At 58.3% G+C, this 19,440-nt stretch overlaps 6 protein-coding genes across 6 annotated transcripts; 1 reads left to right on the top strand and 5 right to left on the bottom strand.

Annotated features, from left to right (window-relative positions):
- Positions 1-41: 41 nt before the first annotated feature.
- Positions 42-4,000, bottom strand: BJ171DRAFT_581950 (uncharacterized protein; the record flags this gene model as incomplete). Its single annotated transcript, XM_053114134.1, has 8 exons — positions 42-235; positions 422-613; positions 922-1,513; positions 1,709-1,986; positions 2,134-2,271; positions 2,414-2,596; positions 2,732-2,888; positions 3,731-4,000. 8 exons carry the CDS (start codon positions 3,998-4,000, stop codon positions 42-44), a joined length of 2,004 nt encoding a protein of 667 aa, XP_052966449.1.
- A 502-nt stretch (positions 4,001-4,502) lies between these two features.
- Positions 4,503-5,061, bottom strand: BJ171DRAFT_619542 (uncharacterized protein; the record flags this gene model as incomplete). Its single annotated transcript, XM_053115401.1, has 2 exons — positions 4,503-4,820; positions 4,945-5,061. 2 exons carry the CDS (start codon positions 5,059-5,061, stop codon positions 4,503-4,505), a joined length of 435 nt encoding a protein of 144 aa, XP_052966448.1.
- A 1,066-nt stretch (positions 5,062-6,127) lies between these two features.
- BJ171DRAFT_581948 (uncharacterized protein) lies at positions 6,128-7,203 on the top strand (the record flags this gene model as incomplete). Its single annotated transcript, XM_053114133.1, has 2 exons — positions 6,128-7,081; positions 7,165-7,203. The coding sequence occupies 2 exons, from the start codon at positions 6,128-6,130 to the stop codon at positions 7,201-7,203; spliced, it is 993 nt and encodes a 330-aa protein (XP_052966447.1).
- Positions 7,204-8,280: 1,077 nt separating this feature from the next.
- BJ171DRAFT_505631 (uncharacterized protein) lies at positions 8,281-8,963 on the bottom strand. Its single transcript, XM_053111043.1, has one exon. It carries the CDS (start codon positions 8,953-8,955, stop codon positions 8,365-8,367), a length of 591 nt encoding a protein of 196 aa, XP_052966446.1. The 5' UTR covers positions 8,956-8,963; the 3' UTR covers positions 8,281-8,364.
- Positions 8,964-11,944: 2,981 nt separating this feature from the next.
- BJ171DRAFT_105764 (WRB/Get1 family) lies at positions 11,945-13,675 on the bottom strand. Its single transcript, XM_053105405.1, has 5 exons — positions 13,353-13,675; positions 13,103-13,213; positions 12,877-12,946; positions 12,426-12,608; positions 11,945-12,192 (listed from the first exon to the last, which is right to left on the bottom strand). The coding sequence occupies exons 1-5, from the start codon at positions 13,434-13,436 to the stop codon at positions 12,062-12,064; spliced, it is 579 nt and encodes a 192-aa protein (XP_052966445.1). The 5' UTR covers positions 13,437-13,675; the 3' UTR covers positions 11,945-12,061.
- Positions 13,676-17,564: 3,889 nt separating this feature from the next.
- BJ171DRAFT_505584 (uncharacterized protein) lies at positions 17,565-18,393 on the bottom strand. Its single transcript, XM_053111042.1, has one exon. It carries the CDS (start codon positions 18,347-18,349, stop codon positions 17,600-17,602), a length of 750 nt encoding a protein of 249 aa, XP_052966444.1. The 5' UTR covers positions 18,350-18,393; the 3' UTR covers positions 17,565-17,599.
- Positions 18,394-19,440: the final 1,047 nt, after the last annotated feature.

The raw sequence follows: 19,440 nt of genomic DNA, 5'->3' as shown, positions 1-19,440 counted from the left end.
CTCATCGTCAGAGGCCAGTCCACGGCCGGTTGCTCACCAGGCTACTTGGGCCCGGTGGCAGCGGATGCGCTCTCGGCGGCAGCGGCTTTGGGTAGCCTCTGCGTCCTCCGGAGTTTCTTCCAGCGACCCTCTTGGAAATCCAGCTCGATCATCAGAGTTTCAGTGACTTCGAAATTGTCGTGGTCCGTGGAGGTATTCACGTTGAGCAGGAAAGATTGTTTGGGCATACTCTTGTCTGGTCATTGCAGGACGAGCAAGCAAGCAAGATAGGATAGCAAGAACATGTGTGCGAATGAGCGTAGCTGTCCCTCTGCGTCCGTTCAAATGGGTTGTGCGGAGGGAGGGAAGGAGCGGGCGCGAAGCCAGAGTGCCACTTGACACCAGGGTGATGATGATAAGGGTCCGGATTGCGCGATCGTACCTGTTCTTCCATTCATAAAATCGATAATGATCTTGCGGTGGTCGTCGGTAACCATATTTGAGTACTGGAAGATTGAGTCAAGCATATCCTTCAGACTTGGCTGGCTCTGCTGCGGCTGTTCCGAGCTGGCAGCAGCAGTAGTAGCAGCAGCAGCAGCGGTAGCAGCAGTACTTTTGTTTTTGGAGGCAGAGCCTGGTCCGCGCGCTGTTGGTGCTGAGTTTGTGGCTGGTGATCCGTTTTGCACGGCAGGTGTCGGTGGCAATGGTGTGGGCTCTTCGGCACCGCGCGCCGATCTGCCACGCCTGCGTGTGTTCGGTGCTTCGGATGCAACAGGAGGCTTGCGCTTTCGCTTGCTTGGCGTTTCTATCAGGAGTAATAGAAAAAACGATGAGATTACTGGTGAACCTGACTGGGTCGAAAGGGATGCGGTTCCGATGACGCCCGAGAGCAGAAATCCAATAGCTAGAGCAAAGGGTGCGCAGCAGACGGCCAATGCTTACTGGACGAATCTTGTGGATCAGTGTCATTGGTGGCATCGCCAGAGCTCGGGGATGGCTTCGATGCCTTGGCTGCATTTGCGGAAGCAGCTCGGCTTGAGGACGATCGCGTCTGGCGCTTGGATGCAGAGACCTCGGGAATGTACTCGTCATCGCTCTCCGGAGCCACCGGAATCTCCACGGAAACTTCGACGCTCATAAAGTCTGGATCAAGTTCGATGCTGGACAAGCGCGGCGGCAGCAGCGGCAGAGGCGGAGGCGGAGGCGAGCTTTCATGATCCAGCGCCTCCGGCGTATCGGGCGGCAGGGTTGCTGGAGATGCAAGGTCGGAGGGCGAATGAGCGACATGCGAGTTGGCATCGGATTCAGGATTGGTATAGACCTCGGCATCGACATGCGCATCGTCGGATGCCGGTTGCGGGGAGTGCTCCTTTTTCTGCTTCAGCAGCTGCTTCTGTTGCTGGGCGAGCTGTCGCTCCTGCATCTTGAGCTGCTGGAGTTCTTTCTTCTTGTTCATGGCCTCGAGGCGCTTCTTTTGTTTTTCTTCGGCTTCGAGGTTACGCTGCTTTATCTTTTCTTCCTTGGCCCGCTCCAACTCTGCAGCACAGATCGACAACGCCGGGACAAATTGGCGCGATGAATGGCCGTGTTCGATAGGCAGGAAGGAGCCGAGTCAAGTCGAGTCGAGCCGAACCGAGTCAATGGACAGTACCATCGTGTCGGTGACAGCGCACAGAGCAAGAAAAAAGGCAAGTCAGCGCAGCCGTCTTGGATACACCCGCTGGATCACCGACATCATGAGCATGGAGGTGCCTTTGTGCACGACACAGGCTTCAGCGAGAGAATAGCGGTGGTCGAGCCCAGCGAAGCTCGCGGAGAAAGAAGTCGCCCGATCGCTACAGTAGTACATGCCTTCCTGATGCTTTCGCTGTTCGTTCAGGTACTCCTTCTTCAGCTCGATCGAGTCATTGTCAGACATTTGAACGATCCGGGATTCACGCTGCAAGCCCTTGGGGATGGGTCTGTTGATGCCCAAAGATGTTTTGGAGGATGGAGTTGCAGTCACGCCTACGCAGTAATATGGAGCACAGGGGATCGGATCAGATTCGCTTGAGCATCCATGATTCCAGCGCAGCACGATGAAGGGCGTGCTGTGTTCATGGGATCTGGGCAGTTCGCAGGCAGTTCACAGGCAGCTCGCAGGCGGTGACTCACGGGGGAGAGGTGGCCTTGAGAGCGGAATCATGGGCGGGCGCTTGAGCGGAAGGCGGGATCCAGAGAGGGGACGAGCCATGGGTTTGGCAGGGAGACTGGACAAGCCGACGGGGCTTTGGGTGTCCTCGGCCATGGGGTCTGGGGCATCGCACGAGGGTGAAAGTGTCAGATCTATGGACGGGTGCAGGATCCAGGGTCCAGTTGCGCATCAGCGACAGCGGCACTCATCCGGGCCGACTGAGGCGACAACTCTGATTCATCCGCCATCAGCGTGGGGTACCTCCGAGATAGAGCTTCAGTCGTTCTTCTCTGGATGGGATTGCAAACTCAGGACGGAATCGAAGCTGTGGCTCCTTGGATTCGGTTGCAAGGCGGGCCTCTCCACCGGGAATGAGCCCATTGACGACGTCGGGATCCAGATAGGCCATGTAGCGCGGAACAAATAGTGTGCTCGGGAAGCTCACTATGGTTGCCGCGATTTGACAGGGCGGGCGCGCGGGAAGGAAACATGTCAGCGAGTGGTGGGTGTGGGCGATGCGGGACATTGACAGTCTGGACGGCGAGTGCAGGTGGCTGTTATGGCCGGTCGCAGGCTTACCGGTACGGAGCTCCTGGAAGGCTTGTTCGAAGATGGGACACAGGTTGGGATCGAGCTCCAGGGTGAGGCCTCCATTTGTGGGCCAGGGAACATCCTTGAGGATTGCCGCAAGAGTTCGCACGGTCTCGTTTGGGTCGGCGAGTGCTTTTTGGATCAGCTGGAATAGACAGGTCCGGATGGTGTACGAGGAGACAGAACAGAGACAAAGAGCATCGAGCCGCAAGTGTCAACAGATGATTCACCGCGGATGAAGGGAGAGCACTCAGATCAGGATGTGAGGACAGCCGGGGACAGTGATATGGTCGAGCAGCACAAGCACCACTGGATCTCGCATGAGAACGTGCCAGCACGCCAGACGAAAATCGCCTTCATTGGTTATGTGCCGGCCTTGGCTCGGAGTTTATGTGGGCAAACGCTGGTGGGACGGGATCAAAGGGAAAGGTAGAAAAAGAAAATCGTCCGACCCAGCCAGCCCAAGGAGAAACCTGCAACGTCGATGGCTTTATTCTGCGTTGTCGGCAGTCTGCTGGCAGATGGTGCTGGCAGATGATGCTTGCCGGCGGGCCGAGGCAAGGCTGGAGCGCCGTGCAGGAGCGATCGGACCGGCCGAACAGATCCTGCCGGCTGGCTCGTTGTCAAGCCGATTCTCCGAGCAGGAAGGGCCTGGCCGCCCGGCACCAGACACCAGCGCATCCATGGCAGTGTCTCTGGGACGACAGTGCCTCCTGCAGAAGTGGTCGGAGCGATAGACACCATGCCGTCTGTCATCGAGCGGTCCGAGCAGTGCAGCGATCTGCGTGGCCAAAGCCGGCGGCAGCAACGACACATGCAGGCAGCTGCTCTTCTTCAGAACGGGACAGCGCTGCTTCGAAAATAATAATAATAAGCGAGCCCAAAAGAAGAAGAAAAGGAGAGGAGAAGAATAGAAAGGTGGAGGACAGAAGCGACCCGCAGCAGATCGGTGCTGCCAATGCTGCCCATCGTCATGTCGGGACTCACCTGCTCGGTGATGCGCTGCAGATCGGGGCTCGGACGCTTTCGCGGGATGGTGAGAGCCAGCAGCAGCGCGGCGCGGACAGCAGGGCGGTTCGAAATGTCCGTGTCCCATTTCATGAGAACGAAGCTCCAGGCTTCCTCTGGCCAATACGAGGAGAAAAAGTCGATGACGCCCCAGCGGCGATGCGTGGGTTGGTTGCTGGTGGCCGCGTCAAGGACCTGGATGGCGCAGTCGAGGATTTGCTCGAGATCGATGCTGGTGCCGGGGACCATGCTGGGGGCAGCCATAGACCGAGAAGATGCGATGGATGCGACGGACGAGGCCGGTGCGACGGACGCGGATGCCGGTCGAGATCGATGTGCGGTTGAGGTGGTGGCCGAGGAGCGACGAAAGCCAGACGGAAACGGATCTGGACCCGAGAAGGCGGGCTGGACATTGTGGTCATGTGGGGTCACGCCTGCCTGCGCCACGACCAGTCCAAGCCCGGCCGCCCTCTCTGCCAGGAGGCGTGCATTCGCCGCGCTGAAGCGTCGATGTCTATTTCCATGGTGGGGAGACAGGTGCGCATATTGCACTGAGCACCGGCGATGGACCCATGCTATACCGACAGGGGTACACACATGACGCTGCGACATGAAGCTGGATACGCTCGGCCCACAAAGCAGTCGTGTTGACAGAAGCCAGGCAACTCCGAGCCAGGCAACGCCGAGCCGGTGCATGTCGGGTCGATAGCAAGACCACGCGTTGTCGGGGCATGTAGGAGGACGAGATCTCTCATGCTGTGGGGCTGCTCGGGGACGGGTTGCAAGGCATAGCGTCACAGGTGACCGGCTGACCAAAGTAGTCCTCCAAGCTGCTTGCCCACTCAGAAGACTGCAGAGCACATTTGCTCGGGTCAAGCCAGATCAGCGAGGTCCAGTCGTATGTTCCGTCCGGAGATGGGACGTCGTGGACATAGTCGCAAAAGTAGAAATCGGACTGGAGAAAGGGTGCGCAAACGGCCATGGTGTTCTTTGTGTTGGCTGTCCAGGACACCGAGAGGGTGAAGCGGCCAAACATGGGCACGACGGTACACTGCACATTGGTTTCGGTCTGAAATGGTCAAGCCACATCCCGGATTGTGCTTAGTGTGTGCGTTTGTGACCCAGAGCCGCGATGGACGCAGAAGCGATGCCGGTCGTTGCTGCAGCGGGAAGCCATGGGATGCAATGCTCACCACGGCAATGCGTTCGTTAGTCGACCTCATCGACAGCGGCTTGACGACCGGCGCGGCCGAGACGAGGGATGCGCACATTATCACGCACAGAAACAAGATGCACAGGGTCATGGACATGGATGGAAGGCGCTGGGCGAGTGGGTCGGGGCGGTACGGCGAGACGGGTTTGAGACAAGGAAGGGTAGTTTGCTAATTAATCGTTCGCCAAGCGGGCGTATGCAAGGGCAGGCGAGTGAGCAGAAGAGCATGTCGGAGCAATACGCTGCGGGTGTGTGGCTGCGATGGATGATATCATCGGATTGGATTGGTGACGCTGTCGGTGGTGCCGTTTCCCACGCGACGGATCCAGCCAGCCGAGCGCGGATCCAGCCAGCCGAGCGCGGATCCAGCCAGCCGAGCGCGGATCCAGCCAGCCGAGCGCGGATCCAGCCAGCCGAGTGCGGATCCAGCCAGCGAGTGCGGATCCAGCCAGATCGAGGGGCGGTGCTCGCCAAAGCACCTCTCCATACAATCGCTACAGAACAAGGCACTGCGCGGGGGGCGAAGTCAAGCGCTTGTCGCACGAGCGAATGAGCAGCCGCTGTGCCGCCGAGCTCCGACGAGACCGCAGCGAGGCCCGGCGAGACCGGCGAGGACGGATACCACGGCGGCCGCGTCGGCCACACAAGCGGCCACGTCAGCGCGACCGAGCCACGACAACACTGCGTGCGCCGTTGTCGTGTGCCGGCGATGCGTCACCGCGTCGGGGCGCGAGGCGGCTCTCTTCTCGTCTCTGTGACCCAATCGCTGCCTCCTCGCTCCCTCTCGCTGCGGTCTCGGCCTCGCCCCTGTCTCGCCCTTGTCTCGCCCTTGTCTCGCCCTTGTCTCGCATGGCGTTCTCGTCCATACCTCGCCTCCTCGCCGTCCATCCCTTGGCGGTGCCTCTCATGATAAATAGACATCCAGGTCCGCTTCGCCTTCCGTCGGTACTCTGCCTCCGCCCTGCGCTGTGCCCTGCTGGTCTCTGAGCCCTGCTGGTCTCTGAGCCCTTCCATCTCAGTCGGATCTTCTTGGCCCTTTGCTCCCACAAAGCTCCATTTGAGCTTCAGCGGCATCCGCAATCCCCCCCTTTTTCAGCGTCTTGTTTGACGGCTTTGCATCTCCCCTGCCACACCACCCTTTCCCATCTGAGTCTCTGCCGCTCATGGCCGCCAACCCTTTCGATCACTCCGACACTTCTGCCTTCTTTGACTTTCTTCTCTACGACACCACCACCGCCAGCGCATCTGCTCTTCCCCCTGCTCCCGCTGCTCCTGTGACTTCCCCCGAGATCGACTACGCCGTGCTCAACGAGCTGCTGTGCGAGACTCCCACCTTCTTCAGCCAGGGCGATCTCACCCCGCCGGTGCTGGGCCATCCCCTCCCTACCCCCATCGCCGCCTTTGAGGATCCCTGCGTCACGCCTGCGTCGCTGTTCTCGTCGGCCACCCCTTTGGTCTTTGACTGCATGACCATTCCTTTCACCCCCGCCTCGTCGCCCCCGTGCTCGTCATCCCTGAGCCTCGACGCGCTCCTTACCCCCGTCAATCCTCCCGCCAAGCTGTTTCCCGAGCTCAACACCCTCATGGACTCGCCCATGAACACCCCCGTGACCTCCCCTCCTTCGGCCTTCCCTCTCTCGATTCCCGCCATCCCCGTGGATCTCAACAGCGACCCTCACAGCGTCAACGTCATCCTTCCAATGGATAAGCTGCTGGCCCTCCTCGACACGGCCACCCGCAACAACAACAGCAACAACAACAATCTCCTCGCGTGCATGTCGATGCCCGCAACCCCCTACTCGCCTCCCGTCGCCGCTCCTCTGCCTACCTTCCAGGTCGTGTCTGCGCCTGCTTCGCCTCCCACCCGGCACGCAAAGTACACCTGCACTCACGACGGCTGCGGCAAGTCCTTCACCCGTCGATTCAACCTCGAGACCCACGTCAAGACGCACGACCTGAACCGCCCTCGTCCCTTCCGCTGCGAGCTGTGCTCCCAGAGCTTTGTCCGCCCCCACGACCTGGAGCGCCACTACAGCTGCCACCGGAAGCAGAAGGAGTTCTCGTGCCAGCACTGCACTCGACAATTCACCCGCTCGGATGCGCTTCGTCGCCACCTGGTAAAGTTTAACCACCACTCCTCTTTCAGCAATGTGACCCTTGGCTCGGGAGCCCCTTCGATTAAACTTGCTTCTCTGTTTAGGACAAGCAAACCTGCCAGCGAACCGGCGCAACTGCTTAATGGCATTTCGCTCGCCTCGCCAACCCATTCCCTTGCCAATGTACCCACATTGTTCCATCCTCAAGATGCCGCCGCGCCTCTGCCCGCGTCTTATGGATCGTTCCGCTACTTCTGACAAGATCATTTGGGACGCTACGCCCTTCCCGTGCCCCGAATTCCGCTGCCCCTCCTGTCCTGGAATTCGGCCAAAGCCCTATGCAACAGGTACAGCTCGACGGACCACACTTTATTTATACTCTTCACCCTCTTTTTTTTTAATCTTTTTGCTCTCGTGGTCCGTCGCGTCAATGCCTTACCCTGGGCTGTTCCGAGGCTCTCACCCTTTCCTGCCTCGGAAAAGCACTGTAGCGTATATTGAGAAAGCCCCCGGCGCGCCCGCATTCCATTTTCCTTTTCTGCCCTGGAATGCGACGTTTCTGATGGCTGCTCCCCCCAGCCGCGCCAACTCTCTTTTCAAAAGACCAGTTCCCCCGCTTTCTCAATCCCTCCCTCTAGAATGACTTGGATTTCACTTGTGTCTCTGTTACCTTGCCCCAGCACCTTGCCGCACCCTCCCCCGCACAGTCCCCGCCAGCTCCGTCTCTTCTTGGTTCCGCCGTTGGAACCGGCCTTCCCTTTCCCGGGTCGTGTTGGATAGTTACCAGCCTTACTATCAGAAGAGGAGCTTTTTGGCCGGGCTCTGCCCTCCTTGGATTTGCGGTGCCTTGGTTGCTCCCCCCGCTTCTCTCGCTTGCTCTGTCTCGCTGCTGCCCCTTTGTGCCGCCGACTTGCGATCGAGAAGCATATGACACTTGTTGATTCAGATAACAACCCCCCCCTCGCGCGAACATGGCTGTGTTTTTGCCATGTGCCGCGCCTTTCATGTTTCACTTTGATTTTCTTGCACCGACTCTCTCGGCTCCAAACGAGCCAGCGGGGCACACCAATCTGCCCTGCATGTGATCTATCGTGGCCGATGGCCGCCCATTCTGAATCATGCACAACATCAATACAAATCACATTTTATAGTCACTGTTTGTGCGTGCTGTGTGCTGTGTGTATCATATTCCGTGAACGACCTGCCAGCCATCATGAACAGTCCAGTACCTTAACTGTATGTATCACCACATCGATCGCATTCATCACATCCACCGCATCCATCGTTTACCCCACATCGCCGCATCACTCGCCCACAATCACGCTTGCAATCGTTCCATCCTCCCGCGCAATCTGCACCACTCGCTGCTCCTCGTCGTGGCCGACGACCGAGCACCGGCGCAAATCCAGCGTCTTCATGGTCGGCATGTCCTTGACCAGCGATCGAATGTGGCTGCTCTGCAGTCCGCCGCAGTGCACCAGCCGAACAAACTCGAGCGAGTATCGCCCAGGCCGGTCGCCAGCGATGCTGTGCTGCGGGTCCTGCGCTTGAGCCTCTGCATGTGCTGCTGCGACGGTGCGGGCGAAAGCATCGATGCCGGCTCCTGTCAGCTGGGCAAAGGAGAGATCGAGATGTCGCAGGCGGCGACCGCTGCGGGCGACGACCGCCAATGTGTTGTCGTCGAGGGTGGTGCCGTCGATGCCGTTGATGAGCCGCAGATGCGTTAGCTGTGCACCACGCAGCTCCAGCAGGTCGTGGATGCCGGCAACCTCGAAGGTGGTGTCAAACAGGTCCAGCTCCTTGAGCCGCCCGCAGAGCCGCCCGAGCCGGCGCAGTGTGCTCGATCTCAGTGTCGTCTGAAAAGCACCATGGAGCTTGAGCGTCCGCAGCGGCATCAACGCACAGTCGGTCCGGCTGCATATTTGTATCGAGTTAAGGGCTTCATTGTCTGGATGTACTTGGGCGCAAGTGCTTGAATGGGTTGCGGCTGGCCCGTTGGCGGTGTTGCCGTCGTCGACCAATACGCCGACACCGTCGAGCATCTCGTCAAGCACGGCGTCGGTACACTGCGTAAACTTGAGCGAGAGATACTCGAGTGTCTGCACCGAGCGTCGCAGGATCGGCACAAGGTCGTCATCGTAGCATCCGCGGCAGTCCGCAATCTCCAACCCCACGAGAGCCACACCGACCCCTGGGCCGCCATCGCTGTTTCTGCTGTCGCTGCCGTCTCCGTAGTCCAGCGCCAGCCGGCCGAGCCTGGCTCGGGTCATGTCGCAGTTGTAAAGGCCGAGATGAGTCAGGTTCTCGAGGAAGCGCAGTGCGTGGACAACATCCAGCAGTCCCGAGCCGAGCGAATCAAGCTTGAACCGTGCCAGTCCGCGGTGGTTCATGACTACGCCCGACACCAGGGCCGAGACCGGCTGCTGCAGTCTGGATCGCCCGTCTGTATCCTCGAGGTCGTTTCGATCTTGTCGCCAGGCCCGCGGGCGCTCGGGCAGTCCGTCTTCCGAGAGCGGGCGCAGGTCCAGACGCAGCTCCGTCAGCTGTGGGAAAGCACCGGAGACCTGGAGCAGCTCCAGCACCGCTCGGTCGGCCACCAGGATCTCGAGCTGGCGGAGCTGGTGCGAAAACCGGGGCAGCAGCGATGGGATTGGCTCGTCAAAGAGGCTCGGCAGCGAGGCCAGCGACCGAACTTGGGCCGGCAGGCGCTCGAGTGCTCGGTGTCGCAGCCACTTGTCTTGGGTGTCAGTACGGTAGGAAGCAAAGTGGACAGGATGGCAGCCGGGTTCATCCTGGTCCTCGTCTTCGTTTCCATCTTGGTCACATCCCGGCCGGGCGAGGAGCCACCGAAAGTCAAAGGACCGGAGATGTCCAACGTAGTCGTGAAACGGGAGGTGCGAGCCGTCGAGGATAGAGGAAACGAGCTGGCCAAGCAGCCGAGCTCGGTTGTGGGAGTGTCTCCAAAGCTGGCTGTTGAGCCCAGCATCAAAGTGTCCCCACGGCGAAGGCAGGCCGGGGAACAGGTCTGGGTCGGTTCGGTGGATGAATGTGGCCAGGACTCGAGCGGGATCGGCGTACAGGTACTGAGCAGCAACGCAGGACCAGGCCCGACAGACCAGCATGCCGGCATGGAGGGTGCCAAAGTCGCCGGCGGCCTGGCAAAGCCCAAAGATGTGGTGCAGGACATCTGGGTTCCAGCGGGGCAGCTGCCGAGAGTGTTCGAGGGAGTGCATGTGCATGTACATGTGCAGTCAGAGACCTTGAGTTGATTATCGTGGACGGACGGTCTTGGAGCCGAGCGGGGTGTGTGGACGGAGCGCTGGCGAGTCCAGCGGCCGAGAGAGGGGGCAGGGACACCACGACTACCCGGTGCAGGTGAGCAAATAACACTGCGTCAGTGCTATTTATAGAACCCACCCCCTGAATCTGGGACACGAACACACTCCTTTGGCAGCACGCGACCATGACATCTCCCCGCCTGCTGCGGCAGCGGAGCTCGACAGTGTTCATGAGAGCCCGGCCGTCAGCAGATCATGGATGCCAGCGGCAGCCATCAGCGGCCATGTGCCCTCGACACAGTCGTTATCATTTGGCCGGCCCCATTGTTCCTGTGATCTCCGCCCAGTGGGATGCAGGCTTGCAGTCCGAGCGGGTGTTTTTCGCTGCCTCGGATACAGGTGCATTTCGGTCCGGGACTGCCCCGGTCACTGGCATCGACGATCGAGGGCCTTGCCCGCCTCTGCTCCGTGGTATCGGGACCCATCACAGCCCAGACAGTTTTCGATCAGCGCTTCCTGCGGCACCAGCCTTGCGCGGTATCACAGAAACCACCACAAATGGGAGCCAGACCATTCATCCAGCGCTCGCCACACGCGCCAGGCAGGCTGAAACTTGCCCAAATATGCCAAAATTCGCGACAGCCACCCGCCGAGATACCGCACACAGTTGCAACAATAACAAAGAAAGAAAAAAATTTCCCGCCTGCTGAGATATCGACAAGGGAATCGCTGGAGTCCCCGGCCCGAGTATGCATCAGCCGCTGCTGAACGCGAGTGCGGTTCAAGAGAGCGCAGCAGGTATCAGGACCAATATGGACGAAACGGGATGCATCCGCCAGTCCAGAACAAACGGTGCATTGGCGAATGTCCTTGCTGTTCGATCGGGTGCGGTCGGCTGCACGGCCGCAATCTAATGCCCGGCCCGAGGCCATATAAAATCCCCCACGTCTGTCGTATCCCCCAGTCCCCAGTCTTCCGCTGTTCGAGTATCCGCACCCTGGTCTGTCCTTTGGCCGCACGTCAACCGCTGTCCACAACCAAAGCCTCTCTGGCCAGCTGAGCATATCCGTCTTGGCCGATCCGATTGTCTGACCAAGCCATTCTCAAGTCCCATTAGCTTGTAGCGACTGCCCTTCCGCCTCTCAAAACAGCCACCTGCCTCCCCGTTACACTCTGCCTCACATGTCTGGAACAGAGGTCGTTGCTTGTACTTCTAAGTTCTGCAGCTACATAGTCGGAGCCACCGGCACCGTCGCAGCCGCAACACTCGGCATCATGGCTCTGATTCCCTCAGGCCCATTCACCCATCAGAACGTTACTTTGGGAGTGCTTTTGATAGTTGGCTCGTTGGTGTTGCCTGTCATTGGATGTGTTTCTACCTTTGCCGGAGCGCTCGTTGGATTTATCATCAGTGCACCCGTCCTTTGCTGTACCGAAGTCTAGCTGTTCACCAAGGTTAATTGTGTAGAGAACTTTCTGTCTCCAAATATAGCTCCTGTGTTCGAGGTCCAGTTTGATGTTTCTGCATTTCCTGGCCATCGCTGTGGCCACTGCTGCTGTCGCCACTGCTGATGATACTCTCAGGTGCACTGGATGAACAGCGCTGTATTAACGACCCAGCGAAGAATGGAGTTGGGAATGAAACACGCAGCGTCCCATACTTGTGAGCGGTGCATATATACCGGGGGGAGGAGGAGGGAGAGATTGAACGGGGAACACCGGCTCAGTTGGCAGTCGCCGCTGATGTCGTTTGAGCTGGTGTGGCTCGGGCTGCTGTTGCTGCGACGATCGACTTCAACAGTCGGGTGAACACGTTCTGGCAGGCGAAAAACCAGTAGATAACGCTGACAGATCCTATCGATAAAATACATGCAAAACGAAGGGTTAAATGGCACGAAGTGGCCACATGCATGTCTCTTCCAAAGCGAGCTCACCCGATCGACTTCCACGCCGTCTGCCTGGAACTTCTTGCCTGCGCCAGCACCACCCAACCGCACCCGCTGTGCTCGTGGCATCTGCGAGGATCCTCCCCTTGGCTGTTTTCCAGCTGTCCTCAGTATAGCCTCGCACAAGCCATCGGTGCCTACCTTTCGGTGCAAACGGGAGGGAGATAAAGTAGTAGAAGGGGCCCAGCCAGGACTTGCGCACATAAAACATGGGGCTGGCCCTGTACGTGAACATCAGAAACAGCTTGACGATCCAGAAAGTCAGCCACAGGCCCCATGAGATCTGGAACTCGAACGTGGCCTTTTGCAGACCACGATCGCGGCCTATCGTTGGTCGAACAGAGGCGTGCATGGTAAGGGTATCAGAAGGAGATGGCCGATCGTTGGAACGGATTCAGTCAGATCAGCTTTGCCGTCTCGCAATGAACAGCACCCGGGTGTGCTCGTCTCCGATTCTTCATGACTGCAGGTCTGTGGGGCTTCGCCGTCGACGGCAACGATCTTGCCGGTGCAGGGAACATGGCTGTGTCCGCCTAATATCCCCCCCCAGCTCGCTCGGGTGGCGATCCGTCTCCTTTGCCCTCGAACCCACCGCTCGTTTCGAAGGCAGCAACTTTCTTGTCCAGCTGGCGTCTCAGCTTGGCCCATTTGGCAAACTCGTCCTGCGGGAGCGTGCCGAAGTTGCCAGCAAAAGTTGGACAGCGGGGATGAGTGTGGCAGCCGATCGAGCGGAATACTTCGGCATCGCTCGTCTGTCCAATAATCACAGGCGGGGAGCACAGTCGCCGAGACGAGCAAGATCGGATACGGGAGCCCACCTGTGCATTCACGCTGCTCAGCTCATTTTTCAGATCCAGGATCTCTCGCTTTTCTTTCTCGGCTTGGCGCTGCTGGGCTGGGTTGGAGAGCCACGAGAGAAGGAGATATACCTATGAAACGATAAACAGTGGTGAGGACAACAGAGCGAAACGATGTTGGACTGATATTTCCTATGAGCGACTGGACAGCGAAGAGACTCGTCCAGGCGCTAGTGCTGGTGCTTTGGTTGCAGCGAGAGTCGCGCCGAACCTGCTTGGCGATGAAGGAATAGCCAACAATCTCCAACAGCTGGATAAGGAACGAGCAAATCAGGACGTTCAGCGCCGGATGCATCTTGGTGAGCAACTTCTTGACGAAAGTTGAGAAATAGCAGCTGGGGAGGGCAACGGCGGGGCGTAAGCAGATCCAGATATACGGCCACTAGAAACGGCGCTGGGTGAGCCGGGAGGGTAGATACAGTTGGCGAGGGGCCAGGAGGGCAGATGTAGCTGAAGGGGAGCAGGAGGATCGGCTGGACGGGCACTGGGAGGGAATCGGCTGGCGCGCAATCGACCCGACCACGATCAGGCCCGAATACAGGCAATCCAATAAAAAACGGGACACCCGGGTTTTTGACCATTCATCGAATATTTTGTTACCCAATGTTATCGCGCGCTGGCCATGACCATTCGCCACACATCCGACTTTCGCACCACCGCATTGCGATGCTACGCCCTCATCCATAGCCTGCGTAAGGTTGCCTCCATATTCAGTGTGTCCAAGAGCACCATCCATCGATGGCACCGAGGATGCAAGCTGGATGACCCATCCCGAGTCCCAGCTCGCATATCCACTTTCTTCGAGCAGGCATGTCCAGTCATTCGCACCCTGATTGAACAGGACCCGTTCCAGACTGGTCCTGTGTTGCGGTGCAAGCTCGAGTCCATCCTCCAGAGGAAAGTATCACTCTCACTCTGCCACACTGCCATCCACCGAGCAGGTCTCTCACACAAGAGGGCAACACACCTCTACAAGTCCAAGCGACTGGATGAGCGAGTGGCACAGTTCAGGGACCAGGTCCGTTCCATCGACCCACGACGATTCGTCTTTGTCGATGAGACAGGGATCAGGAAATCCATTTTCCCTCTCTACGGATACTCACCGAAGGGTGCTCCGCTTCGCCAGCGCAATCACATGAAACACAAGTCTGTCTCGGCTGCATTTGCCATCAACCACTCTGGTGTGCTGCATCGCGTGTACATCCCCACATCATTCAAGACACACTCGATGGTCGAGTTCTTTGAGCGAGCGAGCTTCCCAGACGACTCTGTGATTGTGATGGACAATGTCAGCATGCACAAGACAATGCCTGTCCTGGACTGCATCGAGCGCCGAGGATGGTCAGTGATCTTCACCCCACCTGCCTCGCCCGACTTCAATCCCATCGAAAACTTCTTTGGGATTGTGAAGCATCAGTACAGGAAGGCCGCAGCGCTGAATGCGTCCGAGGGGTTCAGGGTCGGGATGGTCGCACTGTTTGAGTCTGCCGTTCGGAGGGTGCTTCCAGATGTCTTCCCACGGCTGATTGAGCGAGCGATGCGCTTCTGGGGTTGAGTTCCCTCCAATCAAGCCGCCATTTTCGCGTTCACATCCCTGGCTTGAACCTCTCGGCGATTTTTGAACAGGGTCACTTCCCCAACCAGCCCGCAAAGACGGGCTCCTGCTCTCGGGTATAAATGCCACACCTTCGTCCTGCTGCTTTCTTCCCTCATCTCGCCTTGATCTGATCATCGCGCTATTGTACGATAAAAAAAGTCTCTGCTCTGACCAGTACCACTGGCAGGCATCCAGCATCCTCTGCCCCCATGCCTCCGAAGCATAAGGGTGCCGGTGATGGCCAGCCTCGGCCACCCAGGCCCAAGAAAGCCAAGTCACAGTCGGAGCCTGTCTCTGGTTCGTATTCTGACCCCACGCATGCTTGGTCGTCTGTTGCTCCGTCGCTCACCACCACTGCTTCTGCAGATCCAATGGATGTCGATCCCACCGAGCCTGGTCCATCTACTTCCTCGAGTACCGGCAAGCGATGCCGCCAGTGCGATGGCACCGATCACGAACGTTGCAACACCAGCAAATGTCCCAAATACCGGCCCCTCAAGAGCTCCGTCGTCCCACTCGTGGATGGAAGGTCATCCGCCCCTCAGTTCAGCTGCTTCAAGCAGACGATGGATGGCTGTTGTCTCAATCCCGCTCTCCGCGACAAGATCCAGGCCACCGTCGAGGCCATGACCCAGATCCAGTTCGAGGCATCCAGGCTGCTCAACCTGCACATCCTCCGGTGCATCGAGCAGGATCTTCCCGTCCCCGTCATCTCCAAGTCCACCCCTGCTTTCATCCGCCAATGCTTCACGATTGTCGAGGCCGATGCCCTCTCGACGGCCAGGGACAATGAGAAATACAACGAGCATCTGGTCGCTTCCTTTCGCGACTACCAGACCACTCGGCACGCAGACCTGCCTCCGGCCCCTCGTCTGCCTGATGGTGCTCACAGTCAGCTTCTCACTCTCGCTGTCAATGCCTATGCCACCAACTGCACCACCCACCTCGACCTGGCCTACTGGCGACTCCTTCGCCGCTTCTGCGCTGCCGTCTTCCCAGCCAACAAGCACAAGCACGAAGCCATCGAGGCCTGTCTCGAGCTCTTCGAGAAACCAGGGCAGACTCCACCCAAGGCCGATCTCGAGTTCCTCTATCCAGACTTTGGCCACGTCCTGGACGAGTTTCGGTACAGCAGCGACCAGGACCGCTTCCGGGCCCTCCATCGCCTCTCACACCATGTGAGAATCCTCGCCCGGGACAAGATGGTCGACGATGTCCACAAGTGGATCGACTGTGACATGCCCGCCCTCCGAGTCACCGAGCTGCAGCGCCAGGCCAAGCTGGACGAGCTCACTGCCCGAGGCATTCCCTCCGACGACAAGAGGTTCACCACGGCCAAGTCTGAGCTCGGCACCACCAAGTCCAAGATCAACAAGCTGGCATCCAGACTCAACTGGGCACTCAAGCAGCTCGCCGTCGACACTCCTCCGGCCGTGTGCACGATGGTTCCTCTGTGCACTGCCACGGCCAAGTATGTCAAGATCGACACCGTCACTCTCTGGGAACTCCTTGGTCCAAAGAAACGCCTTGGACTCACCCGGGACATGCTCAAGGAACAAGGTGATGACGGTGTCAACAACCAGGATCGTCTCTGGCGCAGTTGCTTCAAGCTGCGTAGCTCCCTCTTCCGTGACCGGGATATCAATCACAAGCTGTTCAACTACGAGATCAGCACCGATGGCATTGGATGCACCATCGGTCTCGTCAAGTTTGTGCGTCGAACCGATCGCACCGAGACCTCCGAGCCTCCTCCGACTGCCGAGCAGCGCATCCAGGCCCACATCGGCGACCCAGACCCCAACCGTACCACTTGGATTGGCATCGATCCTGGAGTCGGCTCCATCTTCACGGCGGTCATCCAAGCACCGGGCCACCAAGACGAGGTGGTCTCGTTCTCCAATGGTCACTACCAGCAAATGTGTGGCCATACGTCCAACACCAAGTGGCACAACACCATGAAGTATCGACTCGACATCGAGACCTGGATGTCGACCACTCCCTCGCCCAAGGTGTCGTCCTCGGAGGCTTTCAAGGTCCATCTCACCCATGTCCTGCGACCGGAGCTGCGAGTGCAGCTCGACTTCCACCTTGGCAAGAAGGCCCGTCACCATCGCTTCACGGGCCACAAGAGGCGCCAAGTGGCCGTCGACAGGATGTGCAAGGCCGTCCTGAAGCACACCCCGATACGGACCGATGTGGTGATCGCCTTTGGCAATGCGTCATGGCGACAAGGCAAGGGCTATGCATCCAGCCCTCGGAGGCAGCGATTTGCTCAGTACTTTGAGCAATTCGAGCACCACCGACGCCGTCCCAATCACCATCATGGAAGCGTCAAGGTGGCCTCAACGAACGAGTTCAACACCTCGCAAGTGTGCTCCAAGTGCCTGGAGCCAGTTCGGTTGGAAGGACTCGATGCGCCCAGTGTTGCGAATTCCCACTTTGTCAGGAGCTGCAAGAATCCCAGCTGCCGGACAGTGTGGAATCGCGACGTCAATGCGGCGCGCAACATGATCACAGTGTGCAGGTCGATTGTGGAGACCGGAGAGCGACCGGCGGTCTTCACTCGGAGGCTGCCAAAGTGATCTGTTTTATTTCTTGTGGCTTTGCTTGACGCAAGCACAGCACATACTACATGTTCATGGAAACGGCTATATTGTCCCGTTTTTTTCTGAATAAAGTGTGCAATGCCTTTCCCATCAGATGGTGGGCTCGGTGACTTGACTCTGGCCAAGGCGGTCGCAGTTAATCATCATAGCCCAGGAGCCGACACTCGGTTTGATTGTAATATTCCAAAGACACCGCCAGCCAGGCGACTATGGCAGTCGAGCGATATATGTATTCCTTCCCTGTTTGATGATTGGCTATGTCCAGTCCACAGCATGACCACCCAGCTCGCCGACCTGTCGAAGTGCCCGTTCGAGTCCCGCCAAGGCAAGTTGGTTGTAATTACGCTCGCTGTGGACCCGGTCCTTAAGCCAGTCCACATCAAGCCCAATGTCCACCAAAATCTCGACGCCCTCATGGAGGATATCAGCCGACTGTCTCGGTGTGTGACGAGAGAGACCGGCGCTGGCCTGCTGCTGGAGAAGTTTGCGAATGCGTTGCGTGCGGGGATCATACCGGCTCCTTGGCGGAATTGGAAGAGGTGGTGGTGATGACGATGAAAGCAATGCTGCAGGTGATAATGATGTCGTTAGCGGAGGTTGTGTCGCTTGTGTCTCTTCCTCGGCTGGAGTGGGGCTGCTCGTGGTTGAATTATCGAGTGTTTGGGGCATCGGTGCCGAAGGCCACAACGACAGAGACCGAGCCCCGGTGTCTCCAGCTGGGATCGGCAGCTTGTCTGCTCCACATTCGTTGTCCAGCAAGAGCTCTCCAACGGAAAACGACGATCTGCTCTTCGTGGACCGGGCCTCTGTGATGACCGACATGCTTGTGCAGCATGGGAGTTCCGCATTGCCACTCTCCCCATCGACATCACGACACCACAGCGGGCTGTTTCCGATGGCTTCGTTACTGAGACTCGCAATCTCGCTCGCCTGCGATCTTTGGGTGGATGGCGGCCATTTTGGCTGGTCTTCGTCGAACCACTTGGATAGCGAGAGTGACTCCATATCGTCCCACAAGCACCTTGTCGCCAGCTCGTATTGGAACGGTAGCACTGGCATGGGTGCTGCGAACAGGGACTCGATCTCCTTGATAGTTTGAGTCAGGAACTGCTGATCTCCAAGCCCGTCGTCGCAATCGACATTGGGACGGCTGGAACTGGTGTCGGCGGCCTGCATGCGCTCTACCCAAACTGCGTCGGGGACCAGGTCCGAGGCGTGCATGACTGAAACGGCCCTGATGGCTCGTGACAACAGCGCTCGCTTGAGGTTCTCGGACCACATCTCGAGTTCTCCTTTCGATGAGACTTGCGACGCACGAGACAGCGAGTGATCAGCACCACAGCCATAGACTAATGGATGGCCGGCCGCATCACATCACATCAGTCATGTCTCCGATCCTCGACTACAGAAGTTACTTGCGCATCTGGGGCAATCAAAGGGTGCTTGCATGGAAAAACAACAAATATTGCCTACCTTCATACACTCGCTCTGGATTTTGCGGAGAGGATACGTCCCTGAGAAGGAAACGGAAGCGACCGGCTTGGACTTCCCCGAGGACCTCGAATCCCACAGATCCCAGGTTAGCATCCAACACCACCACAGCTTCTGGCTTTTCCTTGAACTGGATGTACTCGCGTACGGTACTGGATACCCTCCACCGTCGGATGAGCAACATTCCCACATGCAAATCGATGTACATAGGAGCGACCAATGAACGGCCATGATAGATTGAAGCAAATGGATCAAGTGTCAGTACGTGGCAAACGACATCGTATGGACGGAGGGTGTGGCCGGGTTCATCAGCCGCAAGACATCCAGCTCTATCGACCGAGAGCAGACTCACTTGATCGTAATCTCGAGCCGCACGGGAACCTTCCGGGTCTTGAGTCCACAGCTCATGCGTTTCCGCGAACATAGCTTGGACCATGGCGATTGCATGTGGAACTCAGTCACCGACAGGACGGTTCCTGTGAAAAAGATATCTGGATTGGTCGTGGATGAGGTGGGATCTTGCAGACCCGAGGGCCATCTGGAATCGGCAGGGCTTGCAGGGCCGTTCTGGTCAGAGTCGAGGGGTTGACTGGTTATGTTGCTGG

The sequence above is a fragment of the Polychytrium aggregatum genome (genome assembly GCF_025602895.1).
Source record: "Polychytrium aggregatum strain JEL109 chromosome Unknown BJ171scaffold_19, whole genome shotgun sequence".
Classification (NCBI taxonomy): domain Eukaryota; kingdom Fungi; phylum Chytridiomycota; class Chytridiomycetes; order Polychytriales; genus Polychytrium; species Polychytrium aggregatum.
This window is presented reverse-complemented; position numbering and strand designations above follow the sequence as displayed.

Coding starts and splice junctions, on each gene's coding strand:
- BJ171DRAFT_505631 (XM_053111043.1), bottom strand. CDS start 8,955: ATGCCGCTGCGGACGCTCAAGCTCCATGGTGCTTTTCAGACGACACTG.
- BJ171DRAFT_105764 (XM_053105405.1), bottom strand. CDS start 13,436: ATGCATCCGGCGCTGAACGTCCTGATTTGCTCGTTCCTTATCCAGCTG. Junction 12,947..13,102: donor TGAGCAGCGTGAATGCACAG/GTGGGCTCCCGT, acceptor ACGCTCCCGCAG/GACGAGTTTGCCAAATGGGC. Junction 12,193..12,425: donor CCTCCCGTTTGCACCGAAAG/GTAGGCACCGAT, acceptor TTTTATCGATAG/GATCTGTCAGCGTTATCTAC.
- BJ171DRAFT_505584 (XM_053111042.1), bottom strand. CDS start 18,349: ATGGAGTCACTCTCGCTATCCAAGTGGTTCGACGAAGACCAGCCAAAA.